The sequence below is a fragment of the Bufo bufo genome, chromosome 2, assembly GCF_905171765.1.
Source record: "Bufo bufo chromosome 2, aBufBuf1.1, whole genome shotgun sequence".
Taxonomy (NCBI): Eukaryota; Metazoa; Chordata; class Amphibia; order Anura; family Bufonidae; genus Bufo; species Bufo bufo.
Genome location: NC_053390.1, coordinates 446,685,031 through 446,701,455, shown reverse-complemented (window position 1 = coordinate 446,701,455; position 16,425 = coordinate 446,685,031). Strand labels below are relative to the sequence as shown.

At 45.0% G+C, this 16,425-nt stretch overlaps 1 protein-coding gene across 3 annotated transcripts in view; it reads right to left on the bottom strand.

The window, feature by feature from the left end:
* Positions 1-13,650: 13,650 nt before the first annotated feature.
* The window catches only part of PALM (paralemmin), a 95,585-nt gene continuing 92,810 nt past the window's right edge, over positions 13,651-16,425 (bottom strand). For all 3 annotated transcript variants that reach the window (XM_040417522.1, XM_040417521.1, XM_040417520.1), the window contains one exon: positions 13,651-15,666. In XM_040417522.1, coding sequence (XP_040273456.1) covers positions 15,149-15,666 — 518 coding nt within the window. In that variant the 3' untranslated portion in view covers positions 13,651-15,148. The remainder of the gene's footprint in view (positions 15,667-16,425) is intronic.

Sequence of the window (16,425 nt, the reverse complement as noted above, 5' to 3'; positions counted from 1 at the left end):
GGGGATGCTGACGGAGGGAATGCACACCCAGGAATGTTGCTGATCACAGAGGCGCTTTTATCTGACAGATACCGAACATAAGCTTGTGAGCACAGCCTGCGTCGGGAAACTTCAGGAGAGCAGCAGGGGATGTTGGGTGATCAGACTTTGTTCATTTACACAGGCCAAAAACAGACAGATCCACACGATGAAGCACTGTATGCTACGTAGGAGAAATCTGTATTACAACAGTTTTAACTAATTTAAGGTTTCAGTGTCTCACTGTATTACATAGACATGTAAGAACCATACTAACTTCTATATGCTTTGGTACCACTGGATTACTTTCCATCATATGTATTTACTAGTAGGTAGCCCGTCCCAGGACGGTGACTGTAATAGACATTGGTGGATTACCCGCCAGCTAAGCATGGACCCCCTTGTGTTTGCTAGCACCCACATCAAGTTCCTGTACAGTGCTTTGATGTGGACGCTGAATGTACCTTAGGACCTTTCAGCATGGAGATGGCATATGTTCCCCTTCAAGATTGTGCACCCTCCTGCCTGCACAGATCATACAGACCAGTGTCATGCAGAGAGAGAGAGACATCGCTCTCATTGATCCAGCAGAACGCTGTATAAGCTCTCTGCCGGATCATTATGGAAGCAGTCAGGGAGGTAAATGCCTTAGCGTGTCATGTGGCCATCTTTAGCGCGTCATGTGGTCATCTCCAGATCAGTACAATTACGGTCATACATTTGTATAGTTTTTCTTGTGTTTTAATACAAAAGAAAAACTTTGTAAACAAGTTATTGTTTCTTTTCATCGCCATATTTGAATCCAGAGGAAACAAAACAGGCTGGTTTTGAGAGCTCCATTTATATAAGCAGGCATATAATGCGAGTTTGCGCGTCACGTGTTTGATTTAAGTGGGTGTTTGTATAAGTGTGCGACTTTAGATTAAGTGACTTCAGATTCAGGGACTTCAGTGGGGGACTGCAGTAAATCTTATTACTACATTATATTGTATTTTTCGCTTTCATTGTGTAATCCCCATTAGTATGTGTTCCATAATTGACAACGCAGTCCAGTGCACATCTTGCATGATGTATGCAGTCCTGGAACAGCCGTTCGAGGGTGTATATCATTGTTCAAAATGTGAGCAAATTACCCGTTAGGAATCACAAATTGAGTGTCTAAACGGGCGAGTTTCAACACTGAGAGGCGTTAACAATTTGGAAAAGAGTTTGCTGCTCACTGAGCAAGCACTCTATGGGGTAGTTGAGGGGGAGGGTGAAGAAAGTGAGGTAGCTAGCTGGGTAACAGTTAGAAAGCAGGGTAGAGGGAAGAATGCCAGGGAGGCTAGCCCTGATCTGTCACAGCCAGGGCCGCCGCCTGCACCCTGCCCCCAACTTGTCATCCATCTGACATCATCTCCTTCGGTTCCTGAACTTGCCAGCCGGATGCGCTGCGATGAGTGCGAGCATGAGTTTGTTCACTTCAGCAGAGAGCACAGCACACAGCTACGAGACCCTGGTGTATTTAAATCTCATTTAGGCTTTCTTTCATAAATGTTTCTCCTGGGATTTGAACTCACAACCTTTCACATCAGAGGCAAGGCATTTACCCTCACAGCTATGAAAGCTGTATTGCTAGTTGCTTAAAAATAAAAAAATATATAAGACTTCTACTGTAGGTAACTTTGATACCTAGTGTACATCCATACACATGTCAGCTGCCCCAACACACCCAGCTCTGCTACATCCATACACAGTGTACTGGGGCAGCTGTCATGTGTATGGATGTACACTAAGTATCAAAGTTATCTACAGTAGAAGTCTTATTTTTTTTTAAGTAACTGTCTATACAGCTCTCATAGCTGTGAGGGTAAATGCCTTGCCTCAGATGTGAAAGGTTGTGAGTTCAAATACCAGGAGAAACATTTCTGAAAATGTTTTTATTTATTTTTTTAAATACCAGACTGTTACTTAACTTTTTTTTTTAATGTTATTTCCAACACTGCTCTTATAGCTGTGTGGGTAAATGCCTTGCCTCTGATGTGAAAGGTTGTGAGTTCAAGTCCCAGGAGAAACTTTTCTGAAAGTGCTTTTTTTTTTTTTTAAATACCGGACTGTTACTTTACTGCCACGGGGGAGGGGGGGCTTTTGGTGCCATGATACTGGCACATGGAGGGGGAGAGGATGGCACTATGATATTAGCACATGGGGGGGCAAGAAATGGACATGAATCATGAGGGGCAGAAATGTGAAATGATGGGGGGGGGGGGGGGGGGGGGGCAAAATGTAGATTTGCTTCTGTTGACAAAAATCCTTGCACTGGCCCTGACTTCGGGCGCACAATCCCGTGAGACCAGTGACCTCCAGAGGTGGGTCTCGCGGGATCACGAGCCAAAGACACATGATCTTGGCAAGAGCCAAGGCAATGTGGACCTGGAGCACAGCGAGGAGCAGAACCTGGTGAGCACCCCTGGCAACCGCACTCTGACAAACTGCACTAGGGTGTCAAGAGGCTGCAGGACAGTGACTGGCAGCAGGGTGGCACACACTTGTGTACAGGGGTCAGGGCACACCCGCTGCTTGACTAGGGGCCATAGATTCTGACTGGCACAGGGTGCCCAGCAGTGGCACATGGAGCCTAATAGGTGGCACAGACTGTCTAAAGGGCTATGAATGGTACAGGGTGCAGGACAGTGCCAGACTGGCAGAGGGCACAAGGCAGCATACTGTTTTATGTTGCCCTGGTGGCACAGGATTTCAGACAGAGGCTGAATGGCGCCTGGCAGTGAATAGGTGGCACTGCTCGTGTTTGGTGTGCCAACCTGCTGAACAGCGCAGAGTGATTGGCATCACTGGGATGGTACTAGGTGGCAGACAATGGCTGGATATTATATAGACTGGCACAGGGTACATGACCATAGACTGGCACAGGGTACATGACCATAGACTGGCACAGGGTACACGACCATAGTTAAATGTTGCATGCAATAGATGGCTGAAAAAGGGGCGGGAAAAGGTGTGTGGTCAATGGGCGGAGTCAAGGGGGCGGCAAAATTAGCTTTTGCCTAGGGTGGCAAAAATCCTTGAACCAGCCCTGGTCACACCCCAACAAGTTTGCACGGTTGGCAGATCAGGGGGATGTCGGTTCAGCCGGACACTTCCTCTGCCAGTCAGGGGAATGTCAGCTCCAGTAAACAGGGGTGTAACGGAACGCCTAGCACCCCGACCGGGTACCTCCGTCGATAGATGCTCCTAGTGCTTCCAGAGGACTGCAAGCACTCCACTTGACACCGTCAGCACTGCAGACCCAACGAACCGCCGAAGCTTGGTGGAGGTTTCGCCGTCTCCTACCCACCCTGGACCTACGACAAGGCTCCAGGCTCCAGTGGGTGAACCTCTCCTAAATCCAGAGACAGGAACCAGGAGCAAGATATATACAGTCCACAACACACAGCAATAGAATTTAACTGAACCCATAATAACACACATAATATTTAAAGACAGCCTGAATGCAATTTGCTACACAGTCTTAAAGGGGCATTGTTCCTAAAAGTCATAATATGTCCACGGATGGCCATTAATGGGCCAGTAGCAGCAATATAAAATACCACATGGCCAAATATTGCATACAAACGTACCAATTTACCAGGGGCCATAGTCAGTAGGTAGGAGGCGGGTAGCCAGGCCTCTCCAATGCCCAGTGGCGAGGCGGGTTCCGCCACATTTCTCCCCTTTCCCATTGAGACTATCCAGACCTCCAGTCGGTCTGGGGCTCTGATAGTCAGCTGGCCTTTCTCCAAGGGTGTAGTTGTCCCTATGGCCCCCTGCCACTTGTGCCCAGTTGTAGATCCATGGCTTGGGGGGAAGGTAACCAGGGTGTCCTCTCCCCTGGTTGAACAAAGCTGTTGCTGGGGGGAAGGGGTAACAGGCTCCTCTCTCTGCGACACCCTCCCTTGTTGTAGGGGAAAACTGCCTCTCCTTCCAATACATTGTCCTGTTGTTGTGGACCAGGACAGACTGTCCCTATCCCCAGTGGTGTAGGTGCAGAGACTACGGTCCCATCTGCACTGTTGTGGGGCTTACTGTCTCCCCTTGGTGTGCTAGGCAAACCGCTGGGGCTACTTGGGGGCCAGCGGTGTTCTGCACTGAAGCCAGCACTTCTGCTGGGGTGAAAGTCAGTCCTGTAACAAGGGGGTCGGTGGAGCAGAGGCTAGCGGCGCTCTGCCAGGATGCCAGCTCTTCTGCTGGAGGGACTGGAGTACAGTTCTGCTGGGTAGTAAGGGGACAAGTAGGGCAGAGGCCAGCGGCGCTCTGCCCAGATGCCAGCTCTTCTGCTGGGAGGGGGCCAACGACTCCTCTACTGACCCCAGTACCTGGTTTGGAGTTGGCTGTGGAGGGGAGGGGTTGCTTACCTCCTCCTCCTGGTACTGCTGCTGTTGGGGAGAGAGACCGACTGTCTCTTCTCCCAATAACACATTTAGCTGTTGGAGAGAGGGACCGACTGTCCCCTCTCCTATGGATATACATTGCCGCTGGGGAGTGAGACCGACTGTCTCCCCTCCCTGTAAAGCACACTGCCGCTGTGGAGTGAGACTGGCTGTCTCCCCTCCCTGTAAAGCACTCTGCCGCTGGGAAGGAAGGACGACACACTTCTCTCCCTGTATTACCCCCATCTGGAGTTGGAGATCTGGGCCGGCTGCCCAGTATCCCTGTAGGGCCGGTAGAGAGATCTCGGTCCCATCTCCACCTGCCATATGTGGGTCTTCCTAGGACCAGTCTGTGAGGTCTCTCAACATTTGCGAGTAAGGACCACCTGCGTCCACACCTGGCAACTCCGACTGCTGCTGAGGGTCTGGGCCAGCTGCCCAGCATCCCGGTGGAGAGACCTCGGTCCCGTCTCCACCTGCCTGTTGTGGTTCCTCTGACCAGTCTATGAGGACCCCTACTTCGGGTTCCTCTGGCCGCCTCAGGGGGAGACTGCTAACCTCCTCGGATGCAGCCTCTGCTCTGCTCGGCTGCTGTAACACTCCTTCCGCTGGGCAATTTCTCTCTCTTTCGCCAGTCGGAAATTCTCGTTCCATCCTTGCGTGTCGCTTGGCTGTGACCTGGTTCCAGATAGCCTGGCATATATCCATGGACACATTATCTCCATTCTGGGCCACTCGCTGCCTCACCTCGGCCAGCCAGACATCTTCAGAGCCTTCCATACTTGTCTGCTCCAAGTCGCTGGATACCTCTGCTCCCAGGGGCGCTGCACGAGTGCTAGCGTTTGCCCTCAATTTGTAACTCCACACATTACTGGTGTCTCTGAGCTGCTTCTCCTCGCACTAGGACGCCATCCCACTGCTTGCCACCAGTGTAACGGATCACCTGGCACTCCGACTGAGTACCTCCGTTGACGGATGCTCCTAGCGTTTCCTGAGGTTTCCAAGCACTCTGGCAGACACCACAATCACCGAACCGAAGAAGCATATAAATCCTCTTCAAGCATATAAATGCTGTAGACAGTTGAATAGGAAACCATACGAATAGGTTTACACTCCTAGCAGTTCCTGTTTTAACCCTCAAGGTGAAGTGTCGTCTCATTCTTGGGGGAGGATTTATGGTATGCTGTTCCAGTTTGACTGCTAGGAGTGTAAACCTATTCGTATGGTTTCCTATTCAACTGTCTACAGCAGTCATATGCTTGAAGAGGATTTATATGCTTCTTCGGTTCGGTGATTGTGGTGTCTGCCAGAGTGCTTGGAAACCTCAGGAAACGCTAGGAGCACTCGTCAACGGAGGTACTCAGTCGGGGTGCCAGGTGATCCGTTACAAGGGGACCAGGAGAGCAGGGCAGGCCAGACAGGTGCTGGTAGTGGGAGACTCTATTATTAGAGGTACAGAAAGGGCAATCTGTCACAAAGACCGTGATCGCCAAACAGTGTGTTGTCTTACTGGCGCTAGAGTTCGACACATCGCGGATCGGGTTGACAGATTACTGGGAGGGGCTCGAGAAGACCCAGCGGTCATAGTCCATATCGGAACCAATGACAAAGTTAGAGGAAGGTGGAGAGTCCTTAAAAATGATTTTAGGGATTTAGGTCAAAATCTTAGGGCAAGGACCTCAAAGATAGTGTTTTCTGAAATACTGCCTGTATGATGAGCCCCACAACAAAGGCAGCGGGAGATTAGGGAGGTTAACAAGTGGCTCAAGAACTGGTGTAGGAAGGAGGGGTTTGGGTTCCTGGAGAACTGGGCCGACTTCTCTGTTAGCTACAGGCTCTATCGTAGGGACGGGCTGCACCTCAATGGGGAAGGGGCAGCTATGTTGGGGGGAAAGATGGCTAGAAGGTTGGAGGAGTGTTTAAACTAGGGACTGGGGGGGAGGGTAATTACATTATAGTATGGCAAGATAGTGCAGATAGAGACCGGGGGCAAGGTAGTGGGACTGGGGCAGGAATGGAAGGAGGGACTAGAACAGTTCAGAAGGAAAGGTATAAGGTAAAAAATATAAATAAACCTCTTAATTGTATGTATACTAATGCCAGAAGCCTGACTAATAAAACTGGTGAACTGGAATTTGTGATGTGTGAGGAGGACTATGACATAGTGGGAATAATGAGACATGGCTGGATGATAACTATGACTAGGCAGTTAATGTACAAGGTTACAGTCTGTTTAGAAAGGATCGTCAAAACTAGAGAGGGGTCTGCCTTTATGTAACGTCCTGTCTAAAGCCCACAGTCCGAGAAGATATAAGTGAGGGACATGAACATGTGGAGTTACTGTGGGTAGAAATACATGGAGGCAAAAATAATAATAAATTACTAATAGGAGTTTATTATAAGCCACCTATTATACCAGAGTCCACAGAAAATCTACTACTAAACAAGATAGACGAGGCGGCAAATAATAATAAGGTGGTTATTATGGGGGACTTCAACTACCCAGATATAGACTGGGAAACTGAAAGCTGTACATCTCATAAAGGAAACAGGTTCTTGGCAATTACCAAAGACAATTACCTTTCCCAACTGGTTCAGGACCCGACTAGAGGGACGGCCATACTGGACTTAGTATTAACCAATAGACCTGACAGAACAACAGATGTGCAGGTTGGGGGACACCTGGGAAATAGTGACCATAAAGTAATAACCTTCCAATTATCCTTCAAGCAAGCATTTCTACAGGGGGGAACAAAAATACAAGACTTCAAAAAAGCAAACTTTAGCCAACTAAGAGAGGCCATAGGCCTAACTAACTGGGACAAAGTCCTCAAAAATAAAAATACAGCTACAAAATGGGATATTTTTTAAAAGCGTCCTAAAATCTAATTGTGAGAGGTATATACCTAATGGGAATTAAAGGTTAAGGAACAAGAAGAAACCAATGTGGATAAATAGAACTGTAAAGAAGGCAATAAATGACAAAAAGAAAGCATTTAAATCACTAAAACAGGAGGGTAGCACGGAAGCACTGAAAAACTATAAGGAAAAAAATATAATATGTAAAAAAACAAAAGCCGCCAAACTAGAGAGCGAGAGATTAATTGCCAAAGAGAGCAAAACTAACCCTAAAATGTTCTTTAATTATATAAATGGTAAAAAGTATAAATCTGAAGGTGTCGGCCTCTACAGAGCAACGAGGGGGGAGTTGCAGAGAACGACGAGGAGAAAGTAAAACAATTTTTTCTCCACTGTATTCACTGAGGAAAATAAAGTGTCAATTGAAATGCAGAATGTAAAAGTAAATTCCCCATTAAAAGTGCCCTGTCTGACCCAGGAAGAAGTACAACAGCGACTTAAAAAGTTTAAAATAGACATATCGCCAGGGCCAGATGGCATACACCCCCGTATCCTAAGAGAATTAAGTAATGTCATAGCCAGACCCTTATTTATGATATTTACAGACTCTATACTGACAGGGAGTCTTCCATAGGATTGGTGCATAGCAAATGTAGTGCCAATATTCAAAAAGGGTCCAAAAACAGACCCTGGAAACTATAGGCCGGTAAGTTTAACATCTGTTGTGGGTAAACTGTTTGAAGGTTTTCTAGGAGATGCTTTGGAAATAGCGAATTGTACATTTTTCATAGCGGGTGTGGTACATAAGGTAAAAGGTGAGATGGCATGCGAAAAAATGGCAGTAGTCTATTTACTGGAGTGCCTGTGTGGGCTCCAGTATGTAGGCAGGACTCTCCGCAAAATCAAAACACGAATACAAGAGCACATTGGCAATATCAAAAAAGGTTTGGAAAATCATAGTGTCCCGCTCCACTTCAAACTACATCATAACAAAAACCCGAATGGTTTGAAATTTATGGGATTAGAAAAAGTTAGTTCGAACTGGTGGGGGGATCCAGTATTTGATATAAATCGCAAAGAAGTGGAGTGGATATTTAAAATGAACACTTTGAAACCAGGCGGGCTGAATATTGATATCGATCTTAAGCCCTGCTTAGTCGAGTAGGCAAAGCTTGTGGACCGTCTCTTGTATATTCGCTCTGTCAAAGAGGGATTCGATAGATATTCGATTTAATATGTAATAACTAAACAGAAGAATCAATGTGAAACATGGACTAGTTGGACGGGTGTGGGATTTAATTGGATGAAAATGGACACGTGATCGGACTGTGTGGACAGGTGACCTTTGTATGAATGAAAAGAGGTGTTCACCTAGGTATCACGTGACTAGAGTAATAGGAGTTGTAGAATGTCATTAGAGGAAAATGAGCATGTGATCGGAGGAAGAGTCATATGACCATTTTATCAATGGAAAGGAGAATGATTTAACTTTTGCGATTTAACAAGAAAAGGGATGTGGTACATTATCCCATTTTACTTTTGAGAGATTATATATGCAAATTGTATCGATTTATGTATTGTATGTTATTGCTGGAAAAGATTTTTATTGATTTAAAGAATACGTTGTAACCTCAAAAAAAGGGGGCGTGCTTTATGCACTACCCTTAAATACCACACCTGAAAGGGGTGGTATCGCCCTTGAAGAAGCTGACTGGCGAAACCTAGGTTGGGTGCTACACGAGGAACCACTATATGGTTTTATGCTTTTACAATTCACTCTCTTGTGAGTATATAAAAAATCCTTGTGAAATATATCCTTGTGGAACTTCAATATTGTGCGCCAAACTTTCATTACAGCGGTTTGTATGTCCTCCGGTGCATCGACCCCTGAATTTATTGTGTGGCTGCATTGGGAAAAGCTTGGAAATCCGATATACCTCTGACCTGACGGACTTCTATGTATTGGGCAGCGCGACCACCATTACCTATTCGCTTGAACTCTATGTGAACTTGACCCACGTCACGCGGTGGATCTGCAGCGCCGATAAGTACCCTACAATGTTTTGAGAGACTATTTATTTTTCTTATATGAAGTACTAATGGTTGGCACACTCTATGCATTCTCACAGGATGACTGTTGTGCTCTGAACCGTTCCTGTCCAGACTTATCTGCTATTTGAACTCAGTCATAAATTCAATTGGACACCAATCTGATGTTTGAGGCTGGTGACCTGTACTGTATACACCCTATCAACCTAACATTTAACCCACCTGCTTAAAATTGTGTAGGTTTCTCTCAGCTCACACCCATCGAGCCATAGATTCCACAAGATTTTTGAAGGTGTGCTGTGATATTTCAGTGGTTACACAGCAAGCTGCAGTGCTCTGTAGGTTCTGACACCTCTCCATCATTAGCTTGTTTAGCAATTTGTGCTACGGTAGCTCTTCTGTAGGATCACAGCAGAAAGGCTTGCCATTGCACAACCATAAATGAGCCTTGAGCACCAACGACCCTGATGCCATTTTGCCGGTTGTTCTTCCTTTGATCACCTTTGGTAGGTACTAACTACTACATACCTGGAATACTCCACAAGACCTGCCGTTTTGGAGATGCTGTGACCCAGTGGTCTAAACATCAAAATTTGGCCCTTGTAAAAGTTTATATTATCCGTAGAATTGGCCTATATACTAATTTCAATACAGCACCTTCAAGAACTAACAGTTCCCTTGCTGTCCAATATACACGGCCTGTCCAAAAAAAAGTCGCCACCTGGATTTAAATAAGCAAATAATTATGAGCCTCCTATTGGATAATTACTGCATGGGCGATTATCTTTCAGCTGGTAACAAGCTATTTAACCCCAACTGGTGCAATGAGTTGCTTCTCATTTCTTAAATAACCATGTCGAAATACACATCTCGTAGTCGTGGAAAAAATGTTAGTCTGTTTGAGAAGGGTCAAATCATTGGCATGCATCAAGCAGAGAAAACATCTCAAGAGATTGCAGAAACGACTAAAATTGGGTTAAGAACTGTCCAACGCATTATTAAAAACTGGAAGGATAGAGGGGACCTATCGTATTCGAGGAAGAAATGTGTCGGGAAAAAAATCCTGAATGATCGTGATGGGCGATCACTTAAACGTTTGGTGAAATTAAATCGAAGAAAAACAACAGTAGAGCTCAGGGCTATGTTTAATAGTGAAAGTAAGAGCATTTCCACATGCACAATGTGAAGGGAACTCAAGGGATTGGGACTGAACAGCTGTGTAGCCGTAAGAAAAACACAAATCAGTGAGGCAAACCAGAAAAAAAGGCTTCAATTTGCTAGGGAGCATAAAGATTGGACTCTGGAGCATTGGGAGAAGGTCATGTGGTCTGATGAGTCCAGATTTACCCTGTTCCAGAGTGATGGGCGCATCAGGGTAAGAAGAGAGGCAGATGAAGTGATGCACCCATCATGCCTAGTGCCTACTGTACAAGTCTGTGGGGGCAGTGCTATGATCTGGGGTTGGTCAGATCTAGGTTCAGCAACAGTATGTGCTCCAAGAATGAGGTCAGCTGACTACCTGAACATACTGAATGACCAGGTTATTCCATCAATGGATTTTTTCTTCCCTGATGGCACGGGCATATTCCAAGATGACAATGCCAGGATTCATCGGGCTCAAATTGTGAAAGAGTGGTTCAGGGAGCATGAGACATCATTTTCACACATGGATTGGCCACCACAGAGTCCAGACCTTAACCCCATTGAGAATCTTTGGGATGTGCTGGAGAAGGCTTTGCACAGCAGTCAGACTCTACCATCATCAATGCAAAATCTTGGTGAAAAATGAATGCAACACTGGATGGAAATAAATCTTGTGATATTGCAGAAGCTTATCGAAACAATGCCACGTGCATATTCCACCGCTTAACAGGAACCACTGTCACGTGATAGTTAATATTTTTCGAATCACCTGTCTGTGGTGATGATGGTCTGTATTACTTGTGGCAATCCTCACACTGCACTTGAAGAAACTTTCAAAGTTCCTGCAATTTTCCATATTGACAGAAAGACCAAAACAAGGCCATTTATGACCCACCCTACTTTGCTGGCACTACTGTTTAGCATGCACAAGGATATCCCACAAATAAACTTTAAAAACCAAAAACCTAATATGCGCATTATCCACACACTTATGCATATTATAGGCACATTTATTATGTACATCAGGGGTCAGCAACATCCGGCACTCCAGCTGTGTGACACTACATGTCCCAGCACGCTCTATTCATTTACAAGGGATGCTGGGGAGTGTGTGTGCAGGCTGGGAGTTGTAGTTTTAATAGTATTACAACAGTTGGAGTACCGAAGGTTGCTGACCCCTGATGTACATTATAGGCACACTTATGAGTTCCTTAAAATTGATGTCTGAATTATTGAGGTTCACAATTTTTCACTTCCAAATATCACTGAAGTTCAAAATGAGATAGATGCATTTCCAAAATACAATACTTCAGTGCAGATTTTACCGTTTGCAACACATCAAAATCCGCAGCAAGATCTGCAAGTAACACATGTGGATTTTGGTGCGGAAATGGTGTGAAAACTGCCTAAAATACACTGCTGTGTATACATACCCTTAGATCAAAATGTCTTTAAAACCAACATCTAGTTAGCTGTGTCCAAAAATTTCAAGGGGTTTTCCGGGATTTTAATATTGATGGCCTATCGGCTATCCACCTAATCTGATATTGATGACCTATCCTGAATATAGGTCATTAATATTAAGATCCCGTAAAACTCCTTTAACTGGTACTGTAGTTAGTCCTATCTGCTTATATGGATGCCAGGTTCTATTATAAGTTTATCATATAACTGTGAGTGTGTACAATGTTGTTGTTTTTTTTATTTCAAGGAACACTAAACATAGAAAATGCATAGAAAAATATCTCAGCAATTCCTCCCTCACAGGGGTTTTTCATGATTTTTATACTGATGGCCTATCCTCAATATGATATTGGTAGGGTCCAACACCCGCATCCAACATAACCTGCACCAGCTACTATATAATGGACAGATCTGTGTAATCCTGGCGCCAGAGATATTCCTGAACAAGTGACTGGCAGAGGTGCGGGATGTCAGACGCCTGCCAGCCTGATATTGATGGCCTATCCTGTGGAAAACCGGGTAAAGCCCTAATTTCTTTTAGACCTATTTTGCATGAAATTTTAATTAAAATCTTAATGTGTCCCAGAAGATCAACCATTACCCTCCTCTCACAATTCAGTGTCTGGTTGTAAGACAATCAGCATCAGGAGCCTCCCACCTCAATTCCATCTATGGTAGGATCTAAAGATTGTTAATCTCCACTTCTTGAATAAATCCCACCCCACTTAGGCCTCTTTCACACTTGCGTTGTCCGGATCCGGCGTGTACTCCACTTGCCGGAATTACACGCCGGATCCGGAAAAACGCAAGTGTACTGAAAGCATTTGAAGACGGATCCGTCTTCAAAATGCTTTCAGTGTTACTATGGTAGCCAGGACGCTATTAAAGTCCTGGTTGCCATAGTAGTAGTGGGGAGCGGGGGAGCAGTATACTTACAGTCCGTGCGGCTCCCGGGGCGCTCCAGAATGACGTCAGAGCGCCCCATGCGCATGGATGACGTGCCATGCGATCACTTGATCCATGCGCTTGGGGCGCCCTGACGTCACTCTAGAGCGCCCCGGGAGCCGCACGGACGGTAAGTATGCTGCTCCCCCGCTCCCCGCTACACTTCACCATGGCTGCCAGGACTTTAGCGTCCCGGCAGCCATGGTAACCATTCAGAAAAAGCTAAACGTCGGATGCGGCAATGCGCCGAAACGACGTTTAGCTTAAGGCCGGATCCGGATCAATGCCTTTCAATGGGCATTAATTCCGGATCCGGCCTTGCGGCAAGTCTTCAGGATTTTTGGCCGGAGCAAAAAGCGCAGCATGCTGCAGTATTTTCTCCGGCCAAAAAACGTTCCGTTCCGGAACTGAAGACATCCTGATGCATCCTGAACGGATTTCACTCCATTCAGAATGCATTAGGATAAAACTGATCAGGATTCTTCCGGCATAGAGCCCCGACGACGGAACTCTATGCCGGAAGAAAAGAACGCAGGTGTGAAAGAGCCCTTAGAGGTTTATCAGCCAAAAATGGAAAAGATCAGCGGGAGATTAACCCCTCTGTTCTATGCAGCAATTCTACAAGTTTGTCTATTTCAGGAACAATCCTGTAGACTGAGAACAGGGAGGGCAATTTAATCTCCTGTTTTCTTTTATCATTCATTTTTTAAAATACTATGTGTATTGTTCTCAGTCATTCAGACATAAACAATGTTGCATCTTGAGATTAAATGACATTTTATTTAATTATTTGTTTCTTATGTTTTACATTTAAAATTTAGATAGGGGATGTTTGGATATGGGTAATTTTCAGGCAGGCAGAGCAATAGACAGAGGCACCAATATATTGAAAGTCCAGCTGAGGCCCACAGGCTCCACCTAGCTTCATGTCCCGCACTATGGGCACACAGTCAACCAGGGTAGTAGGGTTCACAGTTAACATACAAGGGGCATGGAGAAAAGGCAAGAGGGTGAAGGTCAAGGGGATTTCAGTAGAACCTGCAGCAACTCTATATTCACATCGTTACAATGTTTTGCAGAATGGAAATCATACACAGTAGCTAAGGGATATAAAAATAAAGTTAACTTTCATATCACGTGTCTGGACTTTACTCTTGATGAAACACAAAAACCAATTCAAATGACTATACTTGTAACAATAATCTTGTCACACACTGGAGCACATTCCAAATGACATGTCGGACCTTATACAGGGATTCTAACACAAGGCAAGCTGTACGCACTAAACACTGAAATTGAGAATGAAGAGGATTTTCCTATTAATCAGTTTTAGCTTTCATTATTCAACATATTTATAAGCTGTTAATGCAACATATACTGTAGGTTATTACTGATGTGAATGTTAATTTTATTACAACTGGAATTTAATATCTGTTCTTCCGTATTCGTAAAATGGCCAAACAAAATTGCTACTTGAAATCCTTCTGATGTTCAACTGTAATGAATATCATCATAAAGTGTAAACCCTACTGAAATACCCAATTTAATAGAGACTCATGAGCCGTGTTAACCTTGTCTCTTTTTATCACATAATTTCCTGAAATGTCCCAATGTTGTAATACATTTGAAAAATCCTGTATGTACTGAGCATTCAATTAATCCAATTGGTTGTGTGTTCAACCTACAGTTTCTATCTTCTGAGATTCCATCTGAACAGTTCAAGTTGGTGGCTATAAAAATGATCATAGGAGGTAGAGGAAATAAGGGGCATCTACTAGGTTCGTCTTGATAAAAAATGGCAGTAGCTTTCATAATATATAGAGGGAGCTGCAGATTCTTCAGAAGGAAATACCAGGAGCAAATATAGCCAAGAAGAAGGGTGAACACTTGCTAGTCGTATGATGCTCCAATCATACATCTGAAGGTTGTGTAAACGGAAGTCTCCTTTCCAGTTTGAGAGCTTGCAAACTCAGTATAGAATGAACATTACCCACGTTACTTGTGGATTAATAACAGAATGTCCTCTCCGATTTCATAAGAAGGAGTGTATATAACAGAAATGAGAACACCGTTAAAGTTTTGGATCATGGAGGGGACTCCCTCAAAGGCTGTGATGGATAAAGAGAGTACCCCTTTTATAAACTAAAGGCTTCGGGGTAATAGCTCTCCATCCAAGATTTATGGTAAAGTACAACCTCCAATTTCAGGCTTTATGGTGTATGATGGTTAGAGGAAAGGCACACCTTTACCCTACCTTCAACTGCTTACATCACGCTACAACACTTGCATCTCTGCTTCTTCATAGTTAGATCCTGCTCTCCACTCTTGGGTGCTGCTGTGTCATTGGTCTCTGGCTTCTCACTCTTGTTGGGATTTTCTACAGGAGCACCATTTGGAGGATGTTGTGCCTTTTCTGGTACATCTCCATCAGCAGCTGGCTGTGGGTCTCCATCGCCAATGACAACTAGTTCAGCGGTGATGGCCTCTTCAAGACCCAAGACCTTCTTTGTTTCGTTCTCGTCTTCCACATTCTGGTAACCCATAAAAATCATGGTTACTGGTTGCTCCGGGCCAGGTGATGTCTCAGGAGGTCGAGCCTGTACACCTGGGATTTCCTTTCGAGGAGATGCTCTTTGGATTGAGGTCTTTTCATCTGATGTCAAAGAAACTTCACTAAGAGTCGCTTCCTCTGCCTTGTGGATCAGATCCTCCACCTCTGTGGAAGTGAGCTGGTGGACTGTATCATTAGGTGCTGCAACCTCGGATCTCACTGCATGTACAACTGTAGACAAATTAAAGAAAATTTAAGGAAAATATGTGACATTTTGTTGACATAGAAAAAATGAAAGAGGTAGTATAAATATAAAGCTAAATATTACTATACAGGTTCCACACACCACCATGGTATTTAACATACAGGACAATTGCATTGACAGAAAACGAAACTATCATTCTATAATTAATGAGTATTGGGGAAATGGAATAGAAAACGGTACAGTACGTATTCATAGGAAAGATAGAGCAAACAATTCATAGAACAAGCTGAATTAAAGGGGTTTTTCAGGTTCAGAGCTGAACCTGGACATATCCCCTTTTTCACCCAGGCAGCCCCTCTGAGATGAGCATAGCAGCATTTCATGTCCGATGCTCTCCCTTGCCCTGCGCTGTATCGCACAGGGCAAGAGATTTTTTTGTTTACACTTTTACATTAATCGGAGGTTTCCGCCTAGCAGTATTACTGGTGACGTCACCGGCACTAATGGGTGGGTTTTAGCGCTGCCATAGCCTGTAAAACAGACTAGGGAAGTGCTAAACCCGCTCATTATTGCTGGTGACGTCACTGGGTACACTGCTAGTCAGAAGCCTCCGTCTAGCAAAGACCTGGTACGTCACCGGATCTGCAGAAAAAGCCCTTGCCCTGCGAGTATCGAAGTATGCTCTGATGCTCATCTCAGAGGGGCTGTTTGGATGAAGGGGAGATGTTCAGGTTTAGCTCTGAACCCAGAAAACTCCTTTAAAGGCTCAAAAGCCACAGCAACAT